This window comes from Spermophilus citellus (assembly GCF_964194105.1).
Source record: "Spermophilus citellus genome assembly, chromosome: 3".
NCBI lineage: Eukaryota > Metazoa > Chordata > Mammalia > Rodentia > Sciuridae > Spermophilus > Spermophilus citellus.
The window spans coordinates 71,667,552-71,682,638 of NC_138184.1; the positions used below are offsets into that span (position 1 = coordinate 71,667,552).

The 15,087-nt window shown below is 44.8% G+C and overlaps 1 protein-coding gene across 4 annotated transcripts in view; it reads right to left on the reverse strand.

The window, feature by feature from the left end:
* Positions 1 to 191: 191 nt before the first annotated feature.
* DGCR8 (DGCR8 microprocessor complex subunit) overlaps positions 192 to 15,087 on the reverse strand; it is a 37,820-nt gene continuing 22,924 nt past the window's right edge. For all 4 annotated transcript variants that reach the window (XM_081284272.1, XM_081284274.1, XM_081284275.1 and 1 more), the window contains 5 exons: positions 6,723 to 6,823; positions 6,294 to 6,400; positions 4,791 to 4,918; positions 3,174 to 3,287; positions 192 to 2,072 (listed from right to left, as the gene is read on the reverse strand). In XM_081284272.1, coding sequence (XP_081140398.1) covers positions 1,989 to 2,072; positions 3,174 to 3,287; positions 4,791 to 4,918; positions 6,294 to 6,400; positions 6,723 to 6,823 — 534 coding nt within the window. In that variant the 3' untranslated portion in view covers positions 192 to 1,988. The remainder of the gene's footprint in view (positions 2,073 to 3,173; positions 3,288 to 4,790; positions 4,919 to 6,293; positions 6,401 to 6,722; positions 6,824 to 15,087) is intronic.

Consider the following 15,087-nt stretch of genomic DNA (forward strand, 5'->3'; position numbering starts at 1 on the left):
CCTCAACCCAGGAAGAAGGCCACCTCCATACAGTGACCAAAGGCTATACATACCAGGTTGCTGCTAACCCCCTAACAAGGACAGATGTGTCTACTAGTAGGCACTGCAGCCCACAAGGGGCTGGAGTCCGGCCAATTGAGGGTCCACAATGTCATTCCACCCCCATGCCCAGAAGAAATAAATACCAGCCATTCCCTTTTAGAGTTTGCTTTATGTGTTCAGACCATTGAGGCTCACTCAAACAGCTGTGGCCTAGTGCACAGAAGCAGCATTGGCACAGGCCCCACAGTACAGCTGTGTGCATACAGGGCTTGTGCCCATGTGTAGCAGAGGGAGGACACTAGAGACCACAACTGTGTGGCAGCACCTGCTGTGGTGGCATCTGGGACAGACCAGCCCAGTGAAGCTCACTGTCTTCTAGGCTAATGTATGCACAAAGCTTTGGTTCACAATGGTCAATCTGGCCGTTTCAAGGGCAACAGTCATGGTCAAATGACTATTCACAGCTGCAGACAGGAGGCAAGACAGAAGCAAGTGTCTAATTACAGCAACTTGATTTTGGTGTTTTTTTTTTTCCCCTCAAGGTCAACACAAAAGTCAACCTCAGTCACACAGGTGTGAGGGAGGGATACAGTGTGGGCAACTCAGATGACATTCTGTCTCCAGGACAAATGCCTTCTTGACTGCAGGGATATGATAGGAGACATGTCATGGAACATGAGGATACAGCCCAGTGCTGGGCTCTGGTGTCCAGTGAGCACATGACCCCTGAACAGGTGCTGGGGACAGTTCAATTGCTGGCCACCACCACCAGGGTCCTGAACACACACATGCTAATTCAGACAGAAAAATCTACCCTCAGAGAGGCTACCCCGTGAGCACAGGTGACAAGTTGAAAAGCCAGCTGGACACTGGACCTGGCTATACAGGGGAACTGCCCTTGAAACCCGAGGAGGCCACTGTCACTAAAAGTTGAGTCAGCCACCGTGTGTTCAGCTAGCCCTTGGCGTACTGCACTAAAGGCCTTTGTTTCTTCAAAGAAGTCCGCTTGCTTAAATGCATGATTTCAAATCTACCTTCTACTCTCACTGTAAAAGTTTCTTTGCAAATGCTAAAATATCATAAAAGCTTTAAAAATTGATGGGTGGACAGATGGATTCAACTGTGCAAAAATCTTTGTAAAAAAAACCTGTTGCCAGATGCCAACAAAGGCAGGGGCCTCAGTGTCCAGGGAGGCAACTGTTAGGACATTAAGACAAGATCAAAGAGTAGACCAAGCCCAGTAGCAGGCCAAGTTGATGCAGAGACTGGGTCTGGTGTCCTCACTGGCAACTTCAGTCACAAATAGAGAATAGCTACCTTGATGATTTGCCCGCAATCTCTGAAAAATAGTTCGATGCTAAAATTGTTTATTTTAAACCAAAATGGTCTGAAATATTCCTAACTCTTATAACTTTTTCAGAGAAAAAGGGAAAACACAGAAGGCAGGTGGTAAGGGACATGTGCACCTTCTAACCAGGTCCCTGCAGTGGCTCAGGGCACAGGGGCCACCTGGCATCAGGAGCCAGCCACAGGACTCAGCTGTCCTTACTCAACTGTCATCCGAATATCATTTCTTGTCAGTGTGTGTTATATACTAAAATTCATGAAAACCTTCATTAAAAGCCTGTAGCAGGTGCATATGAGCAGTCTGCATCAGTCCAAATTATTAGCTTCCACTTGGGTAATCATTTGGAATTGATCCTTAAACACATCCATTCAGGCCTGGGAGCAGCTTCCAGAAGAGAACTGCTGCTTGACCGTTGTGCTGTATGGCCATGGCTGTCCCCATGTACCAGAGCCTCTACCCTCTGGTTTGGTTCCAGACACTGGCTGCAGGGAAGTTAACTTAGGTTGGTGGCCTGAGGCTGCAGAGTGAGCGGTGGGTGGCTGGTATTCTCCCAGGCAGTGCTGCTGATGGCCCCTTGCCCCAGCCCAGGCTGCCTCCCTCACACGTCCACAGTGCAAAGGGGTTCACCACCAGGCTGGGCAGATGCCACAATAGACATCTTAGGCTTTTTCCTAGTCTCCTCCTGGAAGAACAAAAGGTCAAGGATATGAGTGAGGTGGGCTTAGGAGAGAGGCAGGGTGAGGCCAGCAGACCAGCATCAGGAGACCCCTGGACTCCAGAGGGCACAGGTGCTCGCAGTGCTTAGCTATATGGAAGGCCTGAGGAGCAAGCTAGATTGGGACTGAAGAGGATCTCCCAGGGACACCATGTACTATCACTTTCCTGGCAATCAGGACACATACCCAAAAGTGAAGAACTTGAGTGAGGTGACATCTTAGAAGCCAGGATTCACCCCTCCGTTTAGAGCGAGTCTCTCTCATCCCAGCTACAGGTATGGGTACTTGCAGGGGCAAAATAAGGCACAGATGGCATGGGCAATGTTTACCCTTTCCTCAGCTAGCCTCTTCATTTGCTTTGCTTGCCCAATGTCACCATGTCCTGGGCCTGATGCCCTTGGGCCCCAATGCCTATTTCCCAACTAGGAGCAGGCTTGTCAGCCCTGCTAGTTTCAGGCATACAAGGTTTAACCCCACCTGAGAGCAAAAGCAAGGCATCTCCAGACCACAAGCAGCAGACATCTAGTCCTAAGGATTTGTACATGGGTGCAGGCTGATGCCAGAGCTGAAAGAACTGCAACCTGGAAGGTCTAGGTGGGGTTGTAAATGATCACATGAACAGTGCCTGGGGACAGGGAACACCACTATCTGCCTGAGGGGAGGGGGGAGCTTCACCAGGACAAAGCCCTGCCCAGGTTCAGTTTTCTGTGACCCTTTGGAGTTCCTCAGGAGACCTAAGCTGTTGTACCATCCCTGTCATCAAACACCCAGCTCCAAATGAAGACCCAGTCAGTCCTCAGAGGCTGAGCCCTTCACCCACTGGCAGGCTGGCCTACTGATTCTCTACCTTAACTAAAAAAAAAAGCTATTTTACAAAAGTATGACATTGAAGCTCAAAGAAAAGCAAGTCTCATCTGGAAGGAGGATTCAGACATTTCCAGAGTGTCAGAGGTCAGGAATGGGTTCATAGTATCTAATGTTCCTCCATAGCTGCCCTAGGGATGCTACTGGCTCAGTGACTGCTTGCAGGAGTAAATGAGGGGACAGTAGTTGTGGATAGTGCTCACCCTCTCCTCAGCAAGTCTCTTCATTTCCTCCTGGAGCTTGCTCAGTATGTGCAGGTTGGGCTTGTTCTTCTTGGCATACTGCTGCAGCTCGATCACGCTCTTGTCAGAAGTCTCCTAGGGAATAACAAAGCCTTGCTCTTAGGGCCCATAACCTTTCCACTGCTAGCAGCAGTTTGTCTCATGATTCCTTGAGGTAGAAGCACTAGGATCTGTCAGGCACATAGCAGCCAGGAGCTGTGGCCATGCAACTACACATTGACACCTGCCTATGATTGCACCTGGCCTGCTGACAGCAGCAGAGAATGTGAAGCAGCAGTTCATAGCTCCCTGAACATGCCACCCCACTGGACAGAAAGCTACACTTCCTACAATGGGCAGAACAGGAAGCCAGGAGCTTGCTGTGCCAGAAGCCCTCAGAACAGTGACCTATGGAGATAGCACACTGCCAGCCAGATACATCCCCAGAACTGAGCTCTCTATATTCCCACAACTTGCACAGTAGGCAGAATAAGCTGTCTTGAGAGGCTATGGCCAAGGACACCTGTTGTGCCTTGAGATGCCAGAGCTCCTCCTGCACTGTGTCAGCTCCTCCTGGCTGTGTCAGGCTGGGCCTACTGTCTTCCAGCTGAGAAAGGTTTCCACCCACAGCCAAAGCAATGCTTGCCTTCTTTCCCTCAGTCTTAGCCCAGGACTATGCACAGCAAAGGCAAATTTAACCTACATTTGAACTCATTTTCCTAAAATGTCTACCCTGGGGTGGGAAGTATAGCTCAGTGATAGAGCACTTGCCTAGCATAAGAGGCCCTAGGTTTGAGCCTTAGCACCACAGGTAGGGGGTAGGGGGGATACAAAATAATCAGATATCCTTTAGGTCATTAATGCATCCATGTAATTCTTGGACTCTGCCTTGTCATGACCAGAGCAAGGACAGGACCAAGACCATGGTCTCAAGGTTCTTGTGTTGTTCCCGGCTGCTGGTTCAGTCCAAGGAAGGGTGGCATGAAGACTCAACACAACCCTCAGGGTCATCCTACCTGCAGCCACCAACCCACTACCCCTTAACTAAATGGGATTCTGACAACCCTGATGGTTTCTGTAAACATTAGGTATAAAAATAGAAAATGTCAACACCTCCCAGTACCTCCCCTCCACCCCTTAGGTTTGGGCACTGTTTTAAATTTTAAAATCTTGGCAAAAACTAAAGAAACGAAACACATGACACATACATTCTTCAGGCTGCTGGAAGTCCTGAACTAAGCACAAGAGGACACTGCCCTGGGAAGGGCTGAGGGCCTGGCTCTCAATCCTTCACAAACCTCAGCAATGGGGCATGCATGGTCTACATCTTATGCCTGGCCTTGTAGCCTTGTCTCTCACTTCAGTCACCTCCCCCAAAGCCACAAAGCGAGGCTCAGCCCATGTCCCCTGAAGATGGCTTAGATGACCCTACCTCCTACCCATATGGTCACAGGCATGACACAGCAGAGAGGCAGTCATGAGCAAGAGCAGTGCTGCCAAACTGTGACCCTCGGACAGCAAGACCCCAGATGCAAGCTCTAGGGCATGAGGCAAAGAAGCAGAGGAATTACCCTAGGATCTGACAAGGGGTCCAGTTACCTGTTTGACCATTTTGCTGCTTTCACGGCCATACATGCGAAGTAAAGACCCCCAGTTCTTGACATGTGGGTGCAGCAGCTGAAGGATTTTCTGAGAAGCTAACTGTTTCCCAACTCTCTTATTCTTACCTGTTAAGAGGAAGAGCAAAGGTAAAGAGAGGGAATCTGGATGTGAAACACCCAGTGTTCACGTGGCCACTTCACACAAATAGAAGTCACTGATCCTCCACACTTCCCCAGGGACCAGCTGGAGCATTCTATAGGACAGTAGGCAATGTTCCACTTCTGGGTACCCAAGAGTCACAGTCCTGTGACCAAGCAATAGCTGCTGCCTAGAGTATGACCTTAGACAATCCAGGTAAGGGTGTGTACCCAGGCCAGGCAGCTGAGAAGTCTCCATCCTCCATCCTACTCCCTGACAAACAGATTAGCAGCAACCTACCTTGTAAGCATGCTGCTCCTTGAGGGAAGGTGCTATGGGGTGGAGATCCAGCAAAAGGCCTTTCCTAGACCTTCCAGACAGATCAATGATACTTCCCAACAGCTTAACCAAGTGGCTCATGCCTACCCAGCCTGCTCAGGGGCCTGTCTCAGTGGTGACTACATTCTGCAGGGTACAGGGAAATCCCAGAGGCAGCAGGGCACACATGGGTTTAAATGTGGTTCTGTAATTTCTCAGACCCACTGTATACTACTTCTAATCCATATAAAACTAATTTGTGTTTATAGTAGTTTTCTTTTACAATTAGTTAGATGTTTTTATTTTGCTTTGTTTGGTTTTTAAGATGGGATCTCACTATTTTGCCCAGACTGGTCTCAAAACTCAAGGCCTCAAGCAATTCTACCTGATCAGTCTCCCTAGTAACTAAAACTACAGGGGTGTGTCACCATGCCCAGCTTAAATTAGCTTTGAAAACTGGTTACTTCAGAACCAGGCATAATGACATATGCCTACAATCCCAGAAACTCAGGAGGCTAAGGCAGGAGGACTACAAGTTCAAGACAACTTGATGACAGCCTGTCTCAAAATAAAATATGAAAAGAACTGTGGATGAAGCTCAGTGGTAGAAGGCCCTTGGGAATCTAATCCCCAATACCACACCAAAAAAAAAAAAAAAAAAACAGATGCAAAGTGAGCAGACTACAGGTAGTACCCACAGAGATCAGAATACAGTGGGGTAGGTGGTAGCCAGCTAGTAGATGGGAACCTCTGCCTGCTGCTCCAAGAGTTTGGTCCCTTCTCCCACCACATGGATAGGGGCTAGATGAAGAGAGGAGTAGAAAAGGAAGAAGACATACAGGCAGGACAGCCACCAGTCCAACCTCAGGCAAATATGTGCAGCCAACACGAACAGCTGTGGCTCAGGACTGATATTCAAGGCAATGTCAGAGGGGCCAAGCCATGTAGAAAGGAGGATAAGACCACAAAATCTGGCATCATTCCCCAGCAGTTATCTGAAAATATTATCAGCCTATGTGGGAAGCAGGGGAAAAAAGGCCTTACACCATCCGCGCACTGTGTGCTTGCCACATGCCATGACATATTCACTCTTCTGGTTTTTCCCAGGAACCACTTCAAACTTGATGGATGTGTCACCCATTCCATGGTTTCTTCAAGAGAAAACAAAGACAACAAGGGGTATCAACTGTAGGGACAAAATGGCAGCTTCTGGGGAGGAGAGCTCTTTGGAAAAGCCTGTTAAAGACTGAAGAAAAGGCCAACCTCTCCCCAAAGTGTTTCCTAACTGACAAAAAGGAACTTCTCCATATACCTAATTTAATCCCATGGGGCTCTGCCTGACATCCATGGGTAAAGGGTTCCTGTGAACCCAGGGAAAACTGGCAGTGACTTCACCCCAAATAGCCAGCAAGGACATGGATGCCCAGGAGCTCCCATGACCTGATTGAGGACAAAAAGTACCTCCCACCCTACCTTTTAAGGCACTCGTGGAGAATCTGATATGGAGACAACAGCCCAGCTTTGCTGGTCAACTCGTAGACCCGCGAGTCCTCGATACTGATGTGGTTAAAATACTACAACACAAAGCAGATTCTCATTAGTCCTGGCCAAACCCACAGCCTCAGAGAGGTGGCCCCCTGCTGTTAATTTCCCCCAGGTGCTTAGATGTCTTTTCTTGTTACCTCACTTACACCCGCTACAGACCTGCTAGAAATCTGCCAGTTGTGGAGGACCAGTGACTCTATACCTCACTGACCAGCTGCCCATGTCCTCAGCCACTCCCCTAAGCATGGCATGACAAAAAGCCTGGGCACACAGAAGATCTGGAACATCTCTTCTCAATCTGATTCCGATTAACTATGAACAACTCAACAGAAATTAATGATAAACCATCTTCCAAGAGATCCTTTAACATTCTCATAATTCAGACTGTAGGAGAAAGGAAGCCAGACATATTAAAGCTGGCTCTTCGAGAGCTAAAGTTTCACAAAGACACCAGTCTGAGAAAGCCAGGAAGGGTTGGGCCTGGCCTGGCTGTAGTCTCCAACTATGTCGTTGCCCTGCCTACACAATCAGATCAATTAAATCAAAGAACAGAAAAGGCAAGAAGGGTTAACAGGGAACCAAGATAACCACCAAAGGGAAAAAGCAAAATTCTGCACAACAAGTCATAGGGAAACAGGCAACTATGAAGTGTATAAGACCAGCCGTGCACTGGCCGCAGGGACAGAGTTCACACCTGACCTTGCCATTCCTTTCCTCACTCTCTGGCTAACTCAGTATCAGATGAATGGAAGATGCTGTCCAGCCCATTCTGGCACACAGACCACCTATCTAGAAGGAGCTGTAGTAACAAAGCAAAGAAATGCACCAATGAGAACAAACATGCCAATAATAGGCACAAGATTCTATCACCTAGTGGCATCATGGCCATCTTAATGTAGCACAACTGATGTTTGTACAACAAAATCACCTAATGACACATTCCTCAGAATGTGTCCCCATTAACACATGACTGAACAGCAAAGTGGGTGGCTTTAAAAAACAGAAGTTTATTGTCTAACAATTCTGAAGGTCAAAAGTTAAAAAAAAAAATTCAAAGTCAGTTCTTTCTGGAGGCTCTAGGGAATCCTTCCTTGCCTCTTCCAGCTTCTGGTGGTCCAGGCTCCCTGGGCTTATAGCAGCACCAGTCCAATCTTCACTTGGTGTTTTCTCCCTCTCTTATTTCTTATAAGAATGCCAGTCACAACCACCCTGCCACACTATGACCACATGTTAACTAACAATATCTGAAACCCTGTTTGCAAATAAGGTCACATTCTGAAGTATTAGAGATTAGCATTAAGTGCTAATGGCTTTTTAGAGGACACAATGCAACCCAGAAGAGGGTCCCCCCTGAGATTCTAAGCAAAGGTTAGCTTTACCCACTTGACAATAAACACGCATGAAGAGATTAAAACAGACAAGAAACAGTGGGGCTCACCAGCCAGAGGGAGTCCACCAGGAACCCACAGCCCTTACAGAGCTTCTCCTGGGAGTCCACCAGGAGCCCACAGCCCTTACAGAGGCCTAGAGCCATGGATGGGAGAAATACTTGGGGCCTGAAGACACATGAAGAAGCTGAGACTCAACATAAATGCTTTGCTGTGCAGGACCCAAGGTGTGCCAGAACTTCTCCGCACTGACATAGGCTCCTCTGCCCTCGCTCTATTCTGGCGAGGAAGCAGACTCACCATGGACTGCACGGAGGAAGGAAGATGCATCTCTGATGAGGACTGCAGAGGATGGTGAGCAGGAACTCCAACTGCCATGGTTTGGCTGTTGTCTTCAAACAGGTTGCCAAGAGACGCCTCTACTCTCAAGTGCCCGCATCAGTGTGGGAAAGTCACTCACCAGGACGTCAGGCCCTGGAACCATCAGCAAGGGCTGGCAAGGTAGCCAACCAATTAGCAATGTGTGGTGCTCTCAGCTGTAAGGACACACGGTCTAACCACAGGTCAGCACCTGGGCTGTGGGGCCAGTGTCAGGGCTGGGCAGATAGGCTGCCTACCCTCTGGCTCCAGACTCCTCCCTGGCAGAGCCCAGCCAGCATGTATGCTAGAGAGCACAAGCTCAGAAGCACAAAGACATTAGTCTCTGTAAAAGAGCCATGCCATGAAAATACAGAGCAAGTTGCCACAGGCCACACATGTTGAGGGTTAACCTGCCAAGGAAGTGTGGAAGCTCCAGCTGGGGAAAGAAGACAAAATTGCAGAAGTGACCTATAGACAATCACTGTTGACAAACAGCCTAGGACAAACCCAACTGATCAGTGCTTTGTGGACAGTAAAGAACCATGAGGAACACATGGATAGCCTAATGCCCATTAACTCCTGTCTAGACAACACAGACCAGCACTTTAAAGGTCACAAGCCATCAAAATAGTCTGATTAGCCCCGTAGCTATTCAAGAAATCAACTCTGTAATTACAAACTTTCCCACAAGGAAAACACCAGGTTCAGAGGGCTTCTTTGGTGATGACTACTGAGTAAGAAAAAAACAACAATTCTATTAAAAAACTCAAGGAGGACACTTCCCAACTTATTTTATGAGACATTAATACCATGACATTACCACCAGGCAATGACTGTGGGCGCGCGCGCGCGCGCACACACACACACACACACACACACACACTATAAAATATCTCTCACAAACACAAATGCGAAAATTCTAAATAGTACCTTCTTAGCAAATGGAAACCATTCACATATAAAAAGGGATACATAAACATACATATATATGGGATATAGACTGTGTGTGTGTGTGTGTGTGTGTGTGTGTGTGTGTGTGTAGTACCCAAGTAGGACTTATCCCAAGAATTTTTTTTTTAAAAAAATCACATAATTAACTATATTGACAAATTAAGAAGAAAATCAAATGATGAAGTCAATAGATACAGAAGGCTTTTGGAAAAAAATCCAACAAACTTTCATGATAAAAACAGGAACAAACCAGGAACAGAGAAGACCTTTTTCAAACTGATAAGGGGCATCTACAAAAAACCCATAGCTCACATTACATTCAACAGTGAGAGGTAGATGCTTCCTGAGATGAGGAACAGGATGTCTGTTTTCATCACTTCTATTCAATAATGGCTTTAGCCAGGGCAGTTAAGTAAGAACATGAAAAAAAAAAAAAAAAAGATATCCAGGTTGGAAAGACAGAAACCACACCATCTTTACTTATAGTTTACTTGACTCGATACACAGAAAATTTTTAAAAATCTACAGAAAAACTACCAAACCTAATAAGTTAGCAAAATGACAGGACACAAGGTCACTATATAAATAATAAATTTTCTCTACATTCTAGCAATGAATAATTGGAATTGAAACCAATGTACTACTCATAATAGTGCCAAAACACGAAATAAGCAAAATTTATGTGCTGAAACTACCAACCATTGATGAAAATCATCAAAGAACATGTAAATAAATGGAGAGTTAGACTATTTATAATTTAGAAGACTCAATATTGTTGGGATGTCAATTCTCCTCAAATTAAATCTACAGATTCAGCACTAGTCCAATCAAAAAATTTAATAGGAATCAACATACTGTTTTTAAATCCTATTAGCAGATTTTAATAAAAAGACAAAGGAGCTGAAGTAGCCAAAAATATTCTTTGAAAAGAACAAAGCCTGGGGCTGGGGATGTGGCTCAAGCGGTAGCGCGCTCGCCTGGCATGCGTGCGGCCCGGGTTCGATCCTCGGCACCACATACCAACAAAGATGTTGTGTCCGCCGAGAACTAAAAAATAAATATTAAAAATTCTCTCTCTCTCTCTCTCTCTCTCTCTCTCTCTCTCTTCCTCCTCTCTCTTTAAAAAAAAAAAAAAGAAAAAGAAAAGAACAAAGCCTGAGGATTTATACCTTCTAAAGATATCAAGGTAATGTGGTTTCGCTGAAGGGACAGACACACAGTTCACGGCCACCAAATTAGTAAGAAAGGCACCAGGGCAATCCAAGTTAACCACAACTGTCATCTGGCCCAGCAATCCCATCGTAGGTATTTACCTAAGAGAAATCAATCCCAAGGATCACACTATCCTCATGGCAGCCTCAGAGCAACTATATTGCCAATGAAACACTGGAAATGCATCAGTGACCCTCATGTAAGAATGGAGTGACACTGGTAGCGACTACTCAGCAGAACAAAAGGCCTAAAGACATATGCATCAACATGGATAAATATGCCAAGTCACAGAAGCCAGGTTCAAAGGCTATCACTGGCTCCACTGATAGGAAATTCTAGTACCCTTCAGCAGATACAAATTAGGAGTTTGACTACAAAGAGACAGCTTGAGAGTATGTGGGAAGCCAGGGAAATATTCTATATTAATTGTGGTACTGATTGTATGATTCTATGCACTTGTCAAAACTCCTAGAATTACACCAAAAAGTGTATTTAACTTTATAATAATAAAAAAGTAAGTTGAAAAAAATTAAAGAGACATATCTGGTCACTAATACCTAAATTCTCAAACAACCATGAATCATGTTGCTAACCCACAGCTAGCAACAAAATGTGATGAAGGGATCAAAAGTTTCACGAAAAGAAATGGTGACAATTCTGTTCCTCAAGTTTCCTCATTTTAATCATGCAATTCACACACTTATACCAAGGTTCTCTACTCTGTGGTGGCACAGGGACTCAGGCCCTCCTGGTAGACTCTGAGATCATTGCACCTGACAAGCATCACCTGAGGGCTTCCAAAGCAGCCCTGCCCCAGGCCACTCAAGGAGAGGATACTATTCCAATATCTGTCAGGAAGGCCTGGAGAAGAGTTGCACAATTCTGACCACTCCAACCTAAAGAGCCTCAGAAGCATGAAAAACTGCCAATCCCAGGTGACTTTCTTTTTTTTTTTTTTTTAAGAGAGAGTGAGAGACAGAGAGAGAGAGAGAGAGAATTTTTTAATCTTTATTTTTTAGTTTTTGGCGGGCACAACATCTTTGTTGGTATGTGGTGCTGAGAATCGAACCCAGGCCACACGCATGCCAGGCGAGCGCGCTACCGCTTGAGCCACATCCCCAGCCCCCAGGTGACTTTCTAGAAACAGAATGGCCATCCCTTTCAGTCAGGCACGTACTATTCAAATATCCACCCTGCTGAAGGAAAAGCTACTTTCTCCTCTGACAAGAGAAATGTGAAACTACAGAGACACATACATGCAATAAGTTAGAAGGATCAAAAAACTTCTCTAGAGCACCTGGGACACTATATAAAAGTATCTCTTATACCAAGGTGTGGTATAATAAAAATACGTCTTGTATGGTCTCCAATCCTGAGCACATAGCTCCTAAAACCTGAGGTATTCCTGAGTGATGCCAGTATCTTTTATTATTCAAAATAACCCAGTAGGACCTAGGGATATAGCTCAGTGGTAAAGGCCAAGTGGCAAGGCAAGGTAAGGCTCTGGGTTAAATTCCAGAACAACAACACAAAACCACCCCAAAATAAAACAACCTACACCATCATATCCAAGCTTATGCTAATGAGATAGATAAAGGAGTTCTTTTAGAATATCAACATTGGGGCTGGTACCCAAAAAGATCAAACATGGGATTAGAGGGTAGGAACTTTCAACCCTAACCCTGACCACAGCGGGAGAGGAGGATGACTAGAGAATGAGTCATAAAATTTCTAGATGGATATTCAGGGAGCTCCCTTTTTTATGAACACATCACATGACAGAAGGGCAGTATGCCCCAACTCCCCAGACATAAATGTTCTTGCACTTAGGATCCTTCCAAACTTCACCATATGTAACTTTTCTTCTGGCCACTCATTTATCCTTTAATAACAAATGTAATAAGCAAAATGTTTTCCTGAGTTCTGGAAGTCATTCTAGAAAACTAATGAACTTGACAGAAGCTTGTGGGAATCCCCAAATTTGTAGCTGGCTGAGTAGGAATGTCAGTAGCCAGGGGTCCCCCATTTGTGGGATGAGCCTTGTGAGACTGAGCTCTTTACCTTGTAAGATCTGACATTAACTCAAAGTAGACAGTGTCAGAACTGAATTATCAGACACACAGTTGGTTTCAGATAATTCGAAGACTGGTGTGGAAAAGACTCCACACAAGGGGAGATTTGGGGGATTTCCAAACCTAATTGAAGCTACTTGAGCAGCACTCCTCCCCTACATTTTCTTCTTCACCTAGGAAAATCTCTTTTTAGAGCTACTTTCCAGTACAGTCTCTGGTCCACTTCCCAGACAAGTCCCAGAGTATATGCTGAGAAACTAACTTACAGCTGGACCATCCCCAATACCAGAACCCAGTCACTTACTCGTACTTCTGTGCATGTACACACACACACACACACACACACACACACACACACACAGTTCCCTATTATCACAGGACAGGCAGAGTCACCATTCAGGATGGTGCTGTGAACCCTACGTGGCTAAGTGCCATCAACCTCAAATCCTGTCCTCAGAGTGCAAATGGCCACAAGGGAGTCTTAGCAGACATTATTCAGAAGGCTGCCCTGAAAAACCATTTTCCCCATAGTTGAGTCATTCAGAAAATAAGCTGAAATGCAACTTTTACTGGAGAAGTTTAGTACTTGGAGACTAAAAAATTACAGGATGCCCCAGGAATAGTGGAATCTCTTTGTAATTCCAGAGGCTCAGGAAGCTGAGGCAGGAGGATCAAGAGTTCAAAGCCAGTCTCAGCAACTTAACAAGTTAGTGAGATCCTGTCTCAAAATAAAAAATATATATATAAAAAGGGCTGGGGATGTGGCTCAGTAGTTAAGCATCCCTGGGTTCAATCCTTGGTCAAAAAAGAATTACAGGATGTTTTGGACTAAGTTTGAGACACCACCCCCCACCAGAAAAAAAGACTAAAAATCAAAATGTAGTCCATCCAATGATATAAAGTTCTATGTTTCCAAACCAAAACTCTTACCCCATTCTAATCTTGTATGTTAGGGGACCTAGTCCTGTCCTAATTTTTTGGTTTTGTTTTAATCAGAGATTGAACCTAGGGTTATTTTTTATTTTGAGAAAGGGAGGGTCTTGCTAAGTTGTTTAAGTTCTCACTAAGAATTCTGCCCTAATCTTGTTTGTCTTTGAAGACAAGATGCCCTTAAGCTAGAAGTAGTACCCATTCAGGTAAGCTACCCAAAATTGATTGGTTCTAAGATGGTTGCCAGAGTTGACTGCCAAACATTTTAACTTCATATAATTCTATCTGCATGATAAACGACAATACCATAACAGTTGACAACTGCCATGACAAGGATAGGAAAGAACCATAAAAGGAATAAAAGAAGGTGACACCCAAATTCCTAAAAATTCTCTGTCCATTCACAGAAAAGACATGAATATAATTAGCCTAACCTCTCCCTCATTTCTTTATATATATATAAAATAATCTCAGAAGTGGGTCAGTGAGCCTTTCTCCCTATTTCTCCTATTATCTTAGTTAACAATAAATCTTCCTTCACTGCTAAGTTAGAACTTGGTCTTATCATTGGGTCCACAATTCTGAGAGGAGAAAAGGACCTCCAGTTTGGGGCCAAAAGTTAGCAACAAAACTAAATTGTTATCTGATCTTCCAAGAAATCAGGCCAGAGTGCAGTGGCACACCCTATAATCCCAGCAACTAAGGAGGCTAAGGCAAGAGGATCATGAGTTCAAAGCCCTAGCTGCAAGGCCCTAAGCAACTCAGTAAGACCCTGTCTCTAAATAAAATATAAAAAAGGGTTGGGGATATGGTTCCATGGTTAAGCGCCCCTGGGTTCAGTCCCCAGTACCCCCCACCCCCACCCCACCCCCAAAAAAGTTATTTTTTCTATTCTTCTAATAAGGAAAGTAACTTCGAAATGACCAATCTACTTTTTGTTCTTTGTTCCATCTTTCTTCAGTCCCTCTCTATAAAACCAAATACCTCTGCTCAGCCAATCAGACCACTCACTCTATATGGAATTACAAATTGCCCAAATATAGAATTGCAAATAAAACCAATTAAGATCTCTAAACTAAGTTTGTTGCAATTTTGTCTTTTGATAAGACTGTACCTACACAGAATGGCATCTCTGATCTATCTGTGTGGACCATCCATGACAAAATAAGTTTCATAAAGCACAAAAAACATTTAGAAACTTAAGAGCAATTTAACACTACATATTTATATTAATCAGTTCACAAAGATAAAAAAAGAAATTTTAATGCATCCTAAAGCACTTTTGGAATGGTGAAATAATGATCTTCAAAATCTGCTCCTCCACAAAAGAACACTAGCAAAAATTGTTAAATCAACTTTTGCAGAACTCTGAAACTTAAC